We start from the raw sequence: 16,734 nt of genomic DNA, 5'->3' as shown, positions 1-16,734 counted from the left end.
TTAAGCCCAATAACTTGTGTATGACTAAAGCAGATCTTCCGGAAAGACATCTAGTCTTGACATGAAGACATAAGGAAATGAAGAATCCACCACTTCTCTTGGTAGTTTGTTCCAGCGCTTAATCACCCTCCCTGTTAAACATTTGGGCCTAATTTTTCATCTGAATTTGTCTGGTTTAAACTTCCAGACGTCACTTCTTGATATGCCTTTCTCTGTTGGCTTAAAGAGCCCTTTAGTGCCCAGTATTTTCTCCCCCCAAAGGTACCCATGCACAGCAGTCAAGTCACCTCTCAGTCTTCTTTTCGATAAACTAAGCAGGTGCAGCTCTAAGCCTCTCACTGTGAAGCTTTTTCTCCAGTCCTCAACTCATTTTTGTCGTGCTCTTTTCTGCACCCTTTCCAATTTTTCAACTTCCATTTTAAAAGGTGGCCACCAGAACCGGATGGAGTACTGCACTGCTGATCTCACCAATGCCATACACAGAGGAAAAACTCACCTCTCTCCTCTTCCTCACTCCTCCCAGTTTATACATCCAAGCCTCAAACTGGCCCTTTTTGCCAATGCAAGGTCATGTTGATTTTCTTGTCTACTACGTCCCGTAATTCCTTTGAGTCCCTGCTTTCCAGGATACAGTCCAACATTCTGTAGGTATGGCTTGCATCCCTTGTTCCTGGATGTGTAACTTTGCATTTGGCTACATTAAAATACATTTCATTTCAATGGCCCATTTTACCAAGCAATCCAGATTACTCTGTATGACTGCCCTGTCCTCTTCACTTACCACTCCACCGATCTCTGTCATCCACAATTTTTTTAATATCAGCAGTGATTTTATATTTACTTCCATATCACTGACGACAATATTGAATGGTGTCAGACCTAATACTAATTGTTGCAGAACCCCATTAGACACATCCCCATTCGATAATTCCCCACTGACTACTTTGAGATTGGTCAGTTAGCCAGTTTTAAATCCATTTAATGTGTGCTTCTTTGATATTGTATTGTGCTAATTTTCTAATGAGAACGTTGTACAGTACTAAGTCAAATGCCTTACAAAAGTTTAAGTCTGTTCTATCTACACCAGTGGTAGGCAACCTGCAGCCCATCAGGGTAATCCGCTGGCGGGCCGCGAGACAGTGTTTATATTGATCTTCCACAGGCATGGCCACCCACAGCTCCCAGTGGCCGCGGTACACTATTCCCAGCCAATGGGAGCTGCAGAAAGCTGCGGAGCCCGTGCCGCTTCTCACAGCTCCCATTGGCCGGGAACAGTGAACCACGGCCACTGGGCGCTGTGGGTGGCCATGCCTGCAGACGGTCAATGTAAACACACTGTCTCGCGGCCTGCCAGCAGATTACCCTGGCGGGCCGCAGGTTGCCCACCACTGATCTACAGTGTTAACTTTATCAACCAAGCTTGTAATCTTAAAAAATGGCCTCAGATTTGTTTGACAAGACCTGTTTTCTGTAAAAGCATGATGACTGGCACCAATTATATTCCAATCCTTTGATTCTTTATTGACTGAGTCAGCTTTTCCAATATTTTACTGGGATCGATGCCAGACTAATCAGACTTTAATTACCCTGCTTACCCTTTTCGAATATTGGCATGATAAAAGCTTTCTTCCAGTCTTCTAGAATTTCCCCAGTATTCTAAGATTTAGTCTCTAAGGGGCCACAAGTTCTCCTGTTCTTTTTGTGGATACAGACTAACACGGCTGCTACTCAAACTAAAATCTAACTTCAGCAGGCCACTGATTTGCTTAATCTTTTAGGACATTTGGGTGCAAGTTATCTGGGCCTGTAGATTTAAAAATGTTTATCCTTAATAGGTGTTGTCTAACATTCTCCTTAGCTACTAATGTCCTGGAAAGTAATTCATTCTCATGTCATGCTAGTGCATACCCATTTCTTTCCAAATAGATGTACTGAACATTTTTCCTTTTCTGTACTATTCTTAATTTTCAGGATTTTTATGTTCCCAATAAAAACAACTCATTTTTGTCTTTGGCTCTACCAGCCATGGATTTTTACCTGATATCTTTAGCTTCCCTTACCAATTTTCTACATTTCACAACTTATAATTTAGATTGATCGCTGTCTGCCTCCCCTTTTCCTATTTTTTGTTTCTTCTTTTTATTAATTGCAGCCTTTACTTCCTCTCTAAACCCAGTTGGGCTTTTACCCTGAGTTGTCCCCTTTCTTAACTGTGGAATTGTAGCTTTTTTGCCTTGTAATAAACTACCAATTTTCAATCACATGTTGCTGACTAAATATTTCCTCCCACTCAATTCCACTCAGAAGTTTCTTCAGCTTTGAGAAATTAGCCCTTTTGAAGCACCAGGTATATGTATTACTGGTTAGGACCATATTGTTTGCCCATACTAACTGCAATCAGGTCATAATCACTGGTCCCTAGACAACCAACAACTTCCTTTCCGACAGTGTCTTCAGAATGGGCCAGATGGCACCTCCTCTGTCTCCCAGGAATCAATATGAACTTCCTTTCCTTGGAGTCTCAGTGGAATGGTGGAGAACACAAATCCCCAAGGTCAAATTTTGCTTGCACAATTTGAAGGGTGCTAGTGACCAGACACCAATTTGAAGGGGGCAGTATCTAAATACACAGACACGAGTATTATCCAGATGCACAGAGCCATTTGTCCAGCAGCAATCAATGTAGATTTCCCCATTTAGATAGCGTTCTTGGCTTAAGGCTACCAGCAGCTTGTTGGACACAGCCATGGACACATTCAAGAAGCCGTTTCAATGAGGACTGAGGAACATAAGATAAAACTTTGTGTCTTAAAGTTAATAAGCAAAAAGGAATATTATAACTCACAAGCAGTGGAGGGGGAAAGCAGAGCTATACTACATGGGGATGCAGAAAAATTTTTGTTTTTAACAAACAAAGGAAATTAAATGCTCCAAAACTTTGTTAACACGGAGCTAAGGTTGCCCAGTGGTGCCTCGTGCTCTTCCCGAATGTGAAACATGCCTAACTTTAAGTCTCTAAAAACTAAGAAATAAAAAGATAAGGGACATGCCAGCACCTCAGTGCAACCTTAACCCTGCCCCCACCCCACCCCCCTGAGCTGGGAATAGTTCAGCAAGGATGGTGCAAATAGTAAACGACCAAGAAAAGTGGCAGGTTCTCCATTTCTTGCCATCTTCAAATCAAGACTGGATGCCTTATTGGAAGATGCTCCAGTCAATCACAAGTTATTAGGCTCCATACAGGAGTAACTAGATGAAATTCTCTGGTCTGTGTTATACAAGAGGTCAAACTACATGATCTAATGGTCCCTTCTGGTATTAAAATCTGTGAATCTATAGTAAGTAGCTCTGAGGAAGGACTAAGAGAATGTGCCATTGTTGGGGGGAGGAATAGCTCAGTGGTTTGAGAGTGGCCTGCTAAACTCAGGGTTGTGAGTTCAATCCTTGAGGGGGCCATTTAGGGATCTGGGGCAAAAATGTGTCTGGGGATTAGTCCTGCTTTGAGCAGGGGGTTGGACTAGATGACCTCCTGAGTTCCCTTCCAACCCTGATATTCTATGATTCTATTCCACAGATTTGAATTTCTGCATGCGTTCCAGCTGCATTCCCTGCTGTACTGAATAGTGGAGGAATGAGTTGTAACAGCTTGGCAGAGCTGTCTCTATGATATGAGAAGAAGGGCACGTGTACCTTGAGAGAGCAAGAATGTCATTTCAGGGCTGAATTTTGTAGGCTGTGTCACTAGAGGTGCGTGAGGGTGTCTCCTTGCCAAGGGAATTGTCAGCATTCTGGTGGCACCGATGACAAAGGTCTCCGGGGCACAGTGAGGGGTAAGGAAGGCAATGTCTCAGAAGAAATCCTCTGGCCAAGATTGAAGATTTGGTAACAATTAGCAGGACTGGGGCGGTTTATATGGAGTAGGCCAACGTTTGAGTGCAGGCCAGGTGTAGGTAGCTCCTGTTTGTTACACCTGACCTAACCCCAAGTTTTGCCTTAGCAAAGAGAAGGTGTTACAGTTCAACTGTGTCCTACAGTGCTTATATGCTCTGTTCTGGAGTGTTCTGTAGCATCTGTGAGGGTAGAACACTCGTCCGTGTGTTATTGGCATGGCGGGGCTTCACTTAGAGAAGGCAGAGGTAAGGTTGTATTGAAGCAGGTGGCATGTACCCCAACTTTGTATTGCCTGGTTTTCAGCAACGTAGTCACTCTCCACATCCTGAGGCATCACTAGGTAACCTTAATTCTGTGTTAACAAAAGTTTTGGGACATTTAAATCTCTTACTACCACGAATGGAAAACACGAGAGGATCGTTAAGTGCCATCCACTTTACAATACCATTGGGTAGCCGAGTTTCCATTAGTGACCAGTGAATTTTTACACAAATACCAAAGGACCAAGCAGTTTTAATTCCCGGACTGGGTAGTTAGTATGAATAAAAGCAAGTAGTAAAAAAAGCTTCATTTTAATATTTACAGAGGAGAGCCAGGAAAACATAAAAATTCATAACTACATATTCAGGTCTTAAAGATCCATTGAGACTTTGTGACAAACCACTATTTAGAAACAATTTTCTTATACCCACCCTATTTATTAAAGTATGAAAACATGACTGTTTTTAAGAACCTCTGTGTTCCTGGTGCTTATTCCTTATTGAAGTCATAAACCCTGTTCAATCACAGTTGGTTGCTATGGAAATGATTAAATCACAGACAAAACGTTGTGACTTCACATAAGGAACAAACAGAAGGAGCAGAACAGGCTCTGAAAACTAAATATCCTGCTTTCACATCAATGCCTCTAAAAATCCTAAGCAAATAACTACAGGCACCAATTCTTACATGTCCTACCTAATCAGCGGGAACACGTTTCTCATTCATGTATAAAGAAATACATTTTTTCATCACAAAAACCTTAAATTCATGAAATGGTGTGTTTGCCATTTTCAATATACTTGTATTATCCAAATGTCAGTGCCTAAGTATTTTCTTTCCACAACTACTGTTAAATGTGAAGTATCCGTGGATGTATTTGGCAATTAACAATACAGTTGCTAGCACAACTGAAATGAATGGCACAGAAGTTCTGCGGAAATCAAAGCTATACACAGAGCTGAATCGTTTTATTTACTAGCTATCGCTGCAGAAACCAGGGTGCCGTCACATGAGCTTTCAATGAGATATAACTATATGAAAAATCTGAAGGGGCAAAAACAAGCCACTTTTGAGCCAGAGGGAGATAAACAAAAATGAAGATTTTAAATCAGGGTTCTTCTATTGTTTTTAAATAGATTAGTGAACTTTCCACCAATGCTCTAGAAACATTACCCTTTACCATCCAAGAAAGTGTGGCATTATCTAGGCCAAACCAAAGTTATAAGAGGATGGAAGGTGTAAAAATAGCACATTACGATGGTTCAACCTTAACTATGCAGAGGCTATAGTCTCTCTGTAATAGTCCAAGACTTTGGTACAATGGGTTAGCTGAGAACCAATCCACAATTTTAATTCCAAACTTGTGTTGTCACCTTAAGTAAAGTCCTTAATGATCCCTTGACAGGTTGTTATTGTTTTAGTTTAACTACTTAAAATTCTTTTTCAAAATGTTTTTCCAAAAGCCAAGCCTCCAGGTCCAGTCATTACGTAACCACTAGAGTTCCTGAGTGTGTGGGATGCTACTCCCAGCAAGTGATTTGTATAGATTTCACTTGTATTGATCAATGCTACTGTATTATTCTGTGGCATTAGAAGTTGGCACTTCCTTCAAATGTGTTGAGAGGGGACTTCCATTAACAGAATCTCTTTGGCAGGTGTTTTTAGTATTCTCTTTTCTTATGACTGCAAGAAGTGTTCCCATGGGGTTTTTCAACATCTTCAGAGGGGATCATGATCCCATAACGAAACAGCTTTGGTTAGGTCGACCCAGAATGCTGCTGAGAAATGTGATGCACCCTTCACAGCAGGAGCCAGCAGGGAGCTTTGTCTTTGCTGTTAGGAAAATGCTCTCACATGAACATGGACACAGCTGCCAATTTGCAAGAGCATCAAAAAACAAATGTGTAATATTTCAGAGGTAAACTGGTGTTGGTCTTGCATCTGAGTCTGGATACTTTCCCTGAGGAAATCCCCTCTATCATGGCTAATGCCTTAAATGAAACAAGCACCCATAATGCTCTTGACATCTGCAGATAGCAGAAAACTATCCCACATCCCAAGAATTAACCTGGATGAATAGTAGAACCTGGCACATACAATCATCTCACAATGATGTATGCAATTAAGAACGTGCATCAGCTCTCTTAAAATGTAAATCAGTATCGGTTCCTGAAATACATTCATTCTAGCATAGCGTATATTCTCTATAGGGTGCAGCCACTACATAGCAATGTGTTCCCACATTTGAGTGGGCCTGACCTTCCATCCAATGGGGCAGTGGCGCATAGACACCGTGGGAGGACAAAACGAAAGTAACTTGTTATATAGACAGTGAAGACTTATCTTCTGAGTTTGACAAACTAATAGCTTGCAAGATGCATTCCTTCCAATATATGGTAACCAATTTACGGTATATCATGCTCTACGACAATCTCTGCATCGTTCAACACAATTTATAAAACCAAGAAATAATCCTCAGTGCTGTATTTCAAAGAACTTGGAAACAATTTGCTTGCTGTGGTCCCAGATCACTTTCTACCATACCAGACTGCACACTTCCTTTCTATCACCCAGAACAGAAACTCTCCCTTGTGTTTCACACTGAGCAAACAAACAACAAGAAACTGTTAGTTGCCAAAAACCCCAGAGCAAATTTTACTAAACCCGGGACCATTTTTAAATGATCTTGGATAATGAGAACTGTTCTCTTTCCTAGGGTTGGTGGAAAAGACTAGATGGCTTGTTCAGTTTTTAGAAACATTTCAGCTAGACTGGTACCTTTGCTGTCTTAGGACAAAAACAAAAATAAACGCCACACATGGCCAGTTTCACTTCTCCATCGGAAAAAAAACCAGGGAGGTTTGTTTTTACATGCAAGGACCTGTTAAGAGATAAAAATTTTAGCCAGACCCAAGCAGAAACTTCTCTCAGCAGATATACTTTCCCCATCCCCACCCCTATATTTACAGAACAGGTTGGTCTCAAATGATACTGGGAGAATTTCACAGCTTTGCACACACTAATTAAGCATTGCCACTTGGGTGCAAGACAGATCTAATTCTGCATTTTTGGAGCTGATGATTAACCTATTTTCTGGCGTTTCTTTTTCCCTTCATAAATTAAACAAAAAAGCCTGTTGAAAGGCAGTGCCAGTCAGCCATGCAAGAACATGAGCCTACTTCCCCAGCTACGCAGCCATGGGTTTTTCTTTGCCTTAAAAAAGCTCGTGTGCATTCAATTTTGTTCTTCCAGGCAGAACATTTCTGGAGAAACCTGTTTGTTCACAAAGAGAGTTAAGATCTTCTCATCTTGTCATTATCTATAAATGACGATGAGCTCTGAAGCAATACAGGAACTAAACTTAAATTGGAAAGCCTACAGTGAGAATCATCTAGCAGTTAGCTAGCTAAATGGATCTCAAATCACTTTACCAATTGAATGCTTAGGCTTTGTCTACACTAGCACTTTTGTAGGGCAGGGTGTGAAAAAAACCACACCCCTGACTGATGTAAATTTCACCAACAGAAGTGCTGGTGTGGACAGGCTATGCTGACAGGAGAGCTCTCTCCTACAGGCAAAGAGCGTCTACATGGGAGACCTTACAGCGACAGCTATAGCGGTACAGCTGTGCCACTGTATGGTCTGTAGTATAGATATAGCCTTAGTGAATGGGATAGGAAATAGCCAAATATTGTCATATAAATCATCATCCCATCATACAAATCAATGGGATAAACTCATCTTGGGCTCAGAGGTCTGCAATCCTAACTCATCTTTGCACATGGATATCTGTTCACCTAGCACTCCTATGCCAGTAGTAATAGGATTGCTCAGTGCCCTGTATGTGAAATAGGGAGAGTACATATCTATCTGACAGAAATGTTGGGAGACTAAGGCCTTGTCTACACTACGAGAGTAGTTCGATTTTACTTGCATCGAATTTTTGTAATCGATATTGCAAAGTCGAGCGTGTGTGTCCACACTAAGGACAGTAATTCGACTTTGTGCGTCCACACTAACGGTGATAGCGTCGACATTCGAAGCGGTGCACTGTGGTCAGCTATCCCACAGTTCCCGCAGTCCCCTCTGCCCATTGGAATTCTGGGTGTAGCCAGCAATGCCTTCTGGGTAACAAAATGAGTCGAGGGTGCTTTTGGGAAACTGTCGTCATCCGTCCATCACTCCCGCCCTCCCTCCCTGAAAGCGCCGGCGGGAAAACAGTTCGCGCGCTTTTCCAGTCATTGACAGCGCGGACGCCACTGTACTCCGAGCATGGAGCCCGCTGCGACCATCGCTGCAGTTGTGGCCGCTCTCAACGTCTCGCAGCTTATCATAAAGGTTTCCCTGAGGCAGATGCAGAAAAGTCAGGCAAGGAGGCTACGGCACCGCGGTGATGTCCTGAAGTCTGAGAGTAGCACAGACCTGTCAGAAAGCAGGCGACCCAGCGCCGAGGACATCACAGTGGCAATGGGTCATGTTGATGCCGTGGAACGGCGATTCTGGGCACGGGAGACAAGCACTGAGTGGTGGGACCGCATAGTGCTGCAGGTCTGGGATGAATCCCAGTGGCTGCGAAACTTTCGCATGCGGAAGGGAACTTTCCTGGAACTTTGTGAGTTGCTGTCCCCTGCCCTGAAGCGCAGTGACACCCGGTTGCGAGCTGCACTGAGTGTACAGAAGCGAGTGGCCATAGCCCTGTGGAAGCTTGCAACGCCAGACAGCTACCGGTCAGTCGCGAACCAGTTTGGGGTGGGCAAATCTACCGTGGGGGTTGTTGTGATGCAAGTAGCGAAGGCAATCGTTGATGTACTGCTGCCAAAGGTAGTGACCCTGGGAAACGTGGAGGCGATCATAGATGGCTTCGCAGCGATGGGATTCCCAAACTGCGGTGGGGCCATAGATGGAACTCACATCCCTATCCTGGCACCGGACCACCAGGCCACCCAGTACATTAACCGAAAGGGATACTTTTCCATGGTGCTGCAAGCACTGGTGGACCACAGGGGACGTTTTACCAACATCTACGTGGGATGGCCGGGCAAGGTTCATGACGCTCGTGTTTTCAGGAACTCTGGTCTGTTTAGACGGCTGCAACAAGGTATTTACTTCCCGGACCACAAAATAACTGTTGGGGATGTGGAGATGCCTATAGTCATCCTCGGGGACCCAGCCTACCCGCTAATGCCCTGGCTCATGAAGCCCTATACTGGCGCCCTGGACACTGAAAAAGAACTCTTCAACTACCGGCTGAGCAAGTGCAGAATGGTGGTGGAGTGTGCTTTTGGCCGTCTCAAGGGGAGATGGAGAAGCTTACTGACTCGCTGTGATCTCAGCGAAACCAATATCCCCATTGTTATAGCAGCTTGCTGTGTGCTCCACAATCTCTGTGAGAGCAAGGGGGAGACCTTTATGGCGGGGTGGGAGGTTGAGGAAAATAGCCTGGCTGGTGATTACTCACAGCCAGACAGCCGGGCGATTAGAAGAGACCAGCGGGAAGCGCTGTGCATCCGGGAGGCTTTGAAAGCAAAGTTCCTGAGTGAGCAGGGTAACCTGTGATTTTATAGTTTGTGTACTGAGAAGCTAAACCTGCCCCCGTTTCTTTACCCAGGTAATGTTGACTATCCTATCCAGTTACATACCCCCTTCACCCCCCCTCCAACACACGTGTCGAAATAAAAATAGTTCTACTTTGTTAAAGCACACCGTTTTCTTTAATACTGTTTTAGCGGGAATTTTTTAAAACTGGGACGCAGACTGTGGTGCGGGGCGGGTCTAGTGTTGTGATGCGAATGCAGCTTCTAAACTCAAGGATTGACAGGCTCCGCTGCGGTGGGATGCTTGTTTCAACGGAGCCTGTCACCCCTCCTGATCGGGACTGTGTGTATGGGAGGTCTATTTGACTTTGTGGCAGGGGGAGGACGGTTACAGATCCCATGCTGTGTGGCTCTGTGATCCTGTCTAAGGACCGGCGCTTAAGATCTGTAACTGCCCTCCCCCGCCACAAAGTCACAGAGCAACCCACCCCCCCCAACATTACATCAAAACAACCTCCCAGACTAACCGGGGCAACTAGTCACTGCATCACTGCACTGTGTATGTGCCCTGCTGCTGTGCCTGCCCCCGACTATGTACCCTGCCAAAGGAGACTGTCCTGTCCAATTTCCAACCCCCTTTCCCCTCCTCCTCCAAAAGAACATGATTGAAACAGTAGTTAACAGAAACGAATTTTTTATTATCAACTACACATGGCATTGGGAGGTGAAACTTGGACGTGGGCTTGTGTCAGGCGGGAAGGAAAGAACTTTTCAAATTTTGGGAAATGAGAGCCTTCTGCTACTAGAGCTCTCTGCAGGGGTGGAGTGAGAGTTAGCAGGGACTCTGCCGCCTCTCCTTCTTTGCACTTTGGGTGAGGTGGGTATGGGACTTGGTGGCGGGGGAGGGCGGTTAGAGATGGACTGCAGCGGGGCTCTGTCCTCCTGCCTCCGTTCCTGCAGAACATCCACAAGGCGCCGGAGCGTGTCCGTTTGCTCCCTCAGTAGTCCAAGCAGCGTTTGAGTCGCCTGCTGGTCTTCCTGCCGCCACCTCTCCTCCCGATCCATGTTGGCTTGGTGCATTCGGGTCAAGTTCTCCCGCCACTGGGTCTGCTGTGCTGCCTGGGCTTGGGAAGAGGCCATAAGCTCAGAGAACATGTCCTCCCGTGTCCTCTTCTTCCTACGCCTAATCCGCGCTAGCCTCTGGGAGTGTGATTCCAGGCTAGGTTGTGAGACAGTCGCAGACGGGGCTGTGGAAATGGGAAAAAGGGAGTGAATTCCTCTGAAAGATAAATGTAGTTGTGAACAAAGAACATAGTCTTTCTCTGTGAACAAGACCATGCACAGCACCTTTCACATGCGCACTCAGCACAAGGTCGAATTCTCGGCCTTCGCATTCTGTGCCTGGGGTCTTGAACAGCACATTTGAGAAGCGAGGCAGCACAACGGAATTTCTGTTGCAGGCAGACATGGTAAGCCGTACACTTGTGGCAGTTTAAAACTTTTATATTACCACTGGCCTCATTTCACATTTAAATCAATGTCAGTCCCTGCTGCCAGCAATCCGGCAAGCGGGAACTCTGCCCCTGTCCCACCCCCTCGCGGCTGTCCCCGGGAATGATCCCTTTCGGCTGCCCCTCTCCCGCCTCCACCGCGTGGCTGCAAACCAGCGGTGACAGTTCTGTAAAGGAACGGGAAAGCAGTCCCAACACTAACATTCCCCTACCTAATTAAAAGCAGGTCACCATGGCCGACATCACCCTGATGAGGATCTCCGAGAGCGACAAAGAGAGAATGCTCCGGGAAAGCCTCCAAAGACCAGGGCCGTATGCCGCCCTGCTGTGCAGAGCAATGATCCCCGAGTACCTGATAATCTCGTGGCGCGGCAACGTGTCGTACTTCGGAGGACCCAATAAGGCCGCTCTCCCCAAGAACCTCATGCAACGGCTTTCAAGTTACCTCCAGGAGAGCTTCATCGAGATGTCCCAGGAGGATTACTGCTCTATCCCCGCACATATAGACCGCATTTTACTGTAGCTGCAGTAGCAGGGAATACACAGTAGAGCGGCTTGTGCAGGACAATCACTGAAAACCGGACATTGCTAGATTTCTTTTCAAAACTTGCACTGCCCCTTACTAAACCGTTAAGCGCCTAGGGCACACTAATCATGAACAACCCATTCTTTTAATTGTTAATATTCCTGTTTTGTTAAAAATAAATGTTTAGATGTTTACAACACTTACTGGCTGATCCTTCACCAGATTCTGTGTCCGGGGTAATGGCTGGGGACGCTTCGTAGGGGATCTCTGTAAGGGTGATGAAGAGATCCTGGCTGTCGGGGAAATCAGCGTTGTGAGAGCTGCCAACTGCCTCGCCCTCCTCATCTCCTTCCTCATCTTCCCCGTCCCCTAACATGTCTGAGGAACCGGCCGTGGACAGTATCCCATCCTCAGAGTCCACGGTCACTGGTGGGGTAGTGGTGGCGGCAGCACCGAGGATGGAATGCAGTGCCTCGTAGAAACGGGATGTCTGGGGATGGGATCCGGAGCGTCCGTTTGCCTCTTTGGTCTTCTGGTAGCCTTGTCTCAGCTCCTTGATTTTCACGCGGCACTGCGTTGCATCCCGGCTGTATCCTCTCTCTGCCATGTCTTTAGAGATCTTCTCGTAGATCTTTGCATTCCTTCTTTTGGATCGCAGCTCGGAAAGCACGGACTCATCGCCCCACACAGCGATGAGATCCAAGACTTCACGATCAGTCCATGCTGGGGCTCTCTTTCTATTCCCAGACTGCACGGCCATCACTGCTGGAGAGCTCTGCATCGTTGCCAGTGCTGCTGTGCTCGCCACGATGTCCAGACAGGAAATGAGATTCAAACTGGCCAGACAGGAAAAGGAATTCAAATTCAAATTTTCCCGGGGCTTTTCCTGTGTGGCTGGTCAGAGCATCCGAGCTCGCACTGCTGTCCAGAGCGTCAACAGAGTGGTGCACTGTGGGATAGCTCCCGGAGCTATTAGCGTCGATTTCCATCCACACCTAGCCTAATTCGACATGGCCATGTCGAATTTAGCGCTACTCCCCTCGTCGGGGAGGAGTACAGAAGTCGAATTAAAGAGACCTCTATGTCGAACTAAATAGCATCGCAGTGTGGACGGGTGCAGGGTTAATTCGATTTAACGGCGCTAACTTCGACATAAACGCCTAGTGTAGACCAGGCCTAAATGAGCACCACGCCTGAAAAGCAAATCAAGTGCTTGGATGGAAGGCGTGACATTTATCCAATGTGTTTAGAAAGATTAAATCGTTTTAGTAATTGGATGTTACTGAAGAACAATGTTTTAATTATACAGCCTCTCAGTACATCTCTTCAGCATTAAGTGACTTGCCCAAAGCCACTGTGCAAGTCAGCAATAGGGTAGGAAATACGGCTGTTTGGAAAATGGGGTTCCCCGGTCCCAGCAGAAAATTTCTACTTTTCAGCAAAATGAAAAACCAAAATAGTTAAATTCAGAAATACTGCCGCAGTGCCTCGTGATCCCATTCTCCTTTATAGGACAGAGCGCCGTGGCAGCGGAAGCCTAGCTAACAGAGGAGATGCGGAAATGAGGGAACTGAATAACACCTCCCATGAGCCCCCTCTAAATCAAAAATATTTAGAATTTTGGTTGAAAACTTCACTTTGCAGGGTTCCATTTTTCTGTGAAAAAACAAAGTCAGAAGACTTCCACGGAAAGCAGATGCTTTTTATGAAACGTTCTATTTAGTCAAAAGCCCAACTTTCTGTCAAAAAATAATATAGACGGAAAATTTTCTGTCAACCCCAGCAACGAATAAAACTTGAGGTCAGCATGGTGTAACAGGGAGGGCAAAGGAGTCCGGAGACCTGGGTTCTATTCCTTGCTCTGTGACTTCGGACAAGTTGTTTTCTGTGCTTCAGTTTACACATCTATAAGGATGATACTTACTCACCTTTGCAAAGTGCTTTGAGATTTACTGATGAAAGCCGCTACATAAGCACAATGCATTAGTATTAAATGAAAGGAGCTATATATAAATACAAAATTGCACAATTTGAGTTGAAGAGTAGTTCAAAGTTCAGCGTTACAAAGCTGCTTATCATTTGTATAACTGCCAAAAATGAGAACTCTCCTAAATTTGGATGTGATTCTCTAAAGATCTTAACATCCTTAACAGATGATCAAATATTCAAACACCACATGATAGCATTACTTTGCCAGCTACATTTCGGTAGTGACCTGGTGGCAACAGCACACAACAACAACACACAAGTTTAAGGACAAAAATGAATAATGCAATGAACAAATGTAGGGCAAAATTAGGGAGGCAGAGTATAATTATACAACACAGAATTTGGCCCACATACTGAAATTAGCACTCCTCGTCTTGTCATGGGATCTGCAAAGACCACAAGAGGTCAGCAAGAACATTAGGCTTTTCATCTCATCAGAAAGACCAGCCCCCACGAACATAGCATTCCCTGATATGCAAGGGCACTGCTACAGTACTTCTAGGGGAAGTGTGTCCTCTGTGAATCCCCAAAGCCATTTCTTACAGCATTTGGGTTTTTTCTAGGTCTCCTAATCAAGAACAGATCAATGCTACCTTATCTTATGACGCTGGATGAGATCACACTGTGAAGGGCTCTGACTGCAGAAACCAAGGTTTGGGTGAAGCCTCTACAGTTCTGACTTTACTAAGCATATTTCCTCAGAATAGGGGACAATTTCCACATGTAAGTCTTGAGGAGGGAAGGTGTGAGCGTAGCTTTGTTCTGAATGAAGATAAAGTCGTGTATATTCCATTTGAAAAGAAATAATTAGGTAATAAGATAGGGCTAATACAGAAAAAAAAAATCTGTAGCCAAAACTCCTAGCCAGAGAAATTACAATAGGAAGGAATGTGGAAAGGATTTATAGCTGTATTTTTACAAATGTTAAAACAGATGGGAAAGGAATCTAAATGTGAATTTTAGGGGAAAGAACTGGTAAACAGTATATGTGTATTCTCAAAAGGAAGTGGCAGTAGATTTGACTAATATTTCTCCATAAGGCATCCATTGCAACTGTTACGCAGATTTAAAAGAAGCTTTTAAAAAAGACCACTATTTTACAGTATCTGACATATTAACCAAGAATCCAGCTTCCATCCAGAGTAAGACTATCACTAGTTATTTTAAATTCTGGAATATTTAAGTTTTGCATAAGACAACAATTATGCCATCCACTTACTGCTGTCTTTTGGAGAGACTAGAACATCTGGTTAAAGATTCAATTACTTTTGTGCAATTCTTGTTAGTTGGTAGCTAGACACACAATTGCCTGATTCAGGAGGAGAACATTTCCTCTGTTGTACATGGCAGAGGGGCATTGCTGGCATAGGAACCAATCCCTGCAACAAACTGCATTGCCAACTCTGTCTGCATATCTATTCAAGGGACACCATCATAGTACCTAACCACATCAGCCACACCATCAGGGGCTTGTTCACCTGCACATCTACCAATGTGATATATGCCATCATGTGCCAGCAATGCCCCTCTTCCACGTACATTGGACAAACCGGACAGTCCCTACGCAAAAGAATAAATGGACACAAATCAGACATTCAAAAACCAGTATAAGAGCGCTTCAATCTTCCTGGACACTCAATAACAGACTTAAAAGTGGCCATTCTTCAACAAAAACACGTCAAAAACAGACTTCAACGAGAAACTGCAGAACTGGAATTAATTTCCAAACTTGATACCATCAAATTAGGTCTGAATAAAGTCTGGGAGTGGCTGGGGTGCTACAAAAAAATTATTTTCCCTCTGTTGATACTCACACCTTCTTGTCAACTGTTGGAAATGGGCCACATCCACCCTAAATGAATTGACCTCGTTTGCGCTGACCCCCCCACTCAGTAAGGCAACTCCCATCTTTTCAGGTGCTGTGTATTTATAGCTGCCTACTGTATTTTCCACTCCATGCATCTGATGAAGTGGGTTATAGCCCACAAAAGCTTATGCCCAAATAAATTTGTTAGTCTCTAAGGTGCCACAAGGATTCCTCGTTGTTTTTGCTGATACAGACTAACACGGCTACCCCTCTGAAATCTCTCAGCAAGTAGTGCACTTCTATTCGTCTGGCTCCATTTCCTAGAACTTGTCCTGCATGGCTGTGCAGCCACCACTACTGAAGTGTGGTTTAGTGCAGTGGTTCTCAACCGGGGGTCGCACCACTGGGGGTACACAGAGGTCTTCCAGGGGGTACATCAACTCATCTAGATATTTGCCTAATTTTACTACACGCTACATAAAAAGCACTAGCAAAAACAGTACAAACTAAAATTTCATACAATTACTTGTTTATATTTCTCTATATACTATACACAGAAATGTAAGTACAATATTTATATTCCAATTGATTTATTTGATAATTATACGCTAAAAATGAGAAAGTAAATAAATTTTCAATAATAGTGTGCTGGGACACTTTTGTATCTTTAGGTCTCATTTTGTAAGCAAGTCGTTTTTAAGTGATGTGAAATTTGGGAGTACGCAAGACAAATCAGACTCCTGAAAGGGTTACAGTAGTCAGGAAAGGTTGAGAGCCTCTGCTCTAGCGGTTACTCCAAGGGACTTGGAGTAAGGGGTCCTAGGTTCTACCTATGTAGCGTGACCTTAGAGAGACCAAAGAACTTGCCTATGCCTCAGTTTACCAGTCTAGAAATGGGACTGCATCTTACTTACATCAAAGGGAAGTCGTGAAATTTAGTATTTACAAAGCACTTTGAAAGCCTTAGGTCAAAGGTACTGCAGATATGCAAAATATGATTTACTTAGAATAGACCTCTTTACTTTTTATGTTCGCTCTTTTGCCAGGTTGGGTTGTGTTTGGACTCTTGGAATATGGTCATTTGCTTAACTGTCAAATAAATGCTTTGGAAGACATGCCCAGTCTTGAAAGAATTAACTACTACAAACACTCAGCCTGCAAATGGCATTATCTAAATTGACTAGCGAGATAGAGCAGCTAAGTAACATTTCTTCA

At 44.4% G+C, this 16,734-nt stretch overlaps 2 protein-coding genes across 3 annotated transcripts in view; both read right to left on the bottom strand.

Moving 5' to 3' along the window:
• The window catches only part of CCDC12 (coiled-coil domain containing 12), an 80,300-nt gene that overhangs the window by 45,732 nt on the left and 17,834 nt on the right, over positions 1-16,734 (bottom strand). The gene's annotated exons all lie outside the window — the stretch shown is intronic.
• LOC135981232 (uncharacterized) lies at positions 10,364-12,901 on the bottom strand. The gene is made up of 2 exons (XM_065582542.1): positions 11,928-12,901; positions 10,364-10,933 (listed from the first exon to the last, which is right to left on the bottom strand). Exons 1-2 carry the CDS (start codon positions 12,502-12,504, stop codon positions 10,458-10,460), a joined length of 1,053 nt encoding a protein of 350 aa, XP_065438614.1. The 5' UTR covers positions 12,505-12,901; the 3' UTR covers positions 10,364-10,457.

This window comes from Chrysemys picta, chromosome 2 (assembly GCF_011386835.1).
Source record: "Chrysemys picta bellii isolate R12L10 chromosome 2, ASM1138683v2, whole genome shotgun sequence".
NCBI classification, from domain to species: Eukaryota; Metazoa; Chordata; order Testudines; family Emydidae; genus Chrysemys; species Chrysemys picta.
The sequence above is the reverse complement of the archived record's forward strand: the minus strand, read 5'-3'. Positions and strand labels throughout refer to the sequence as shown.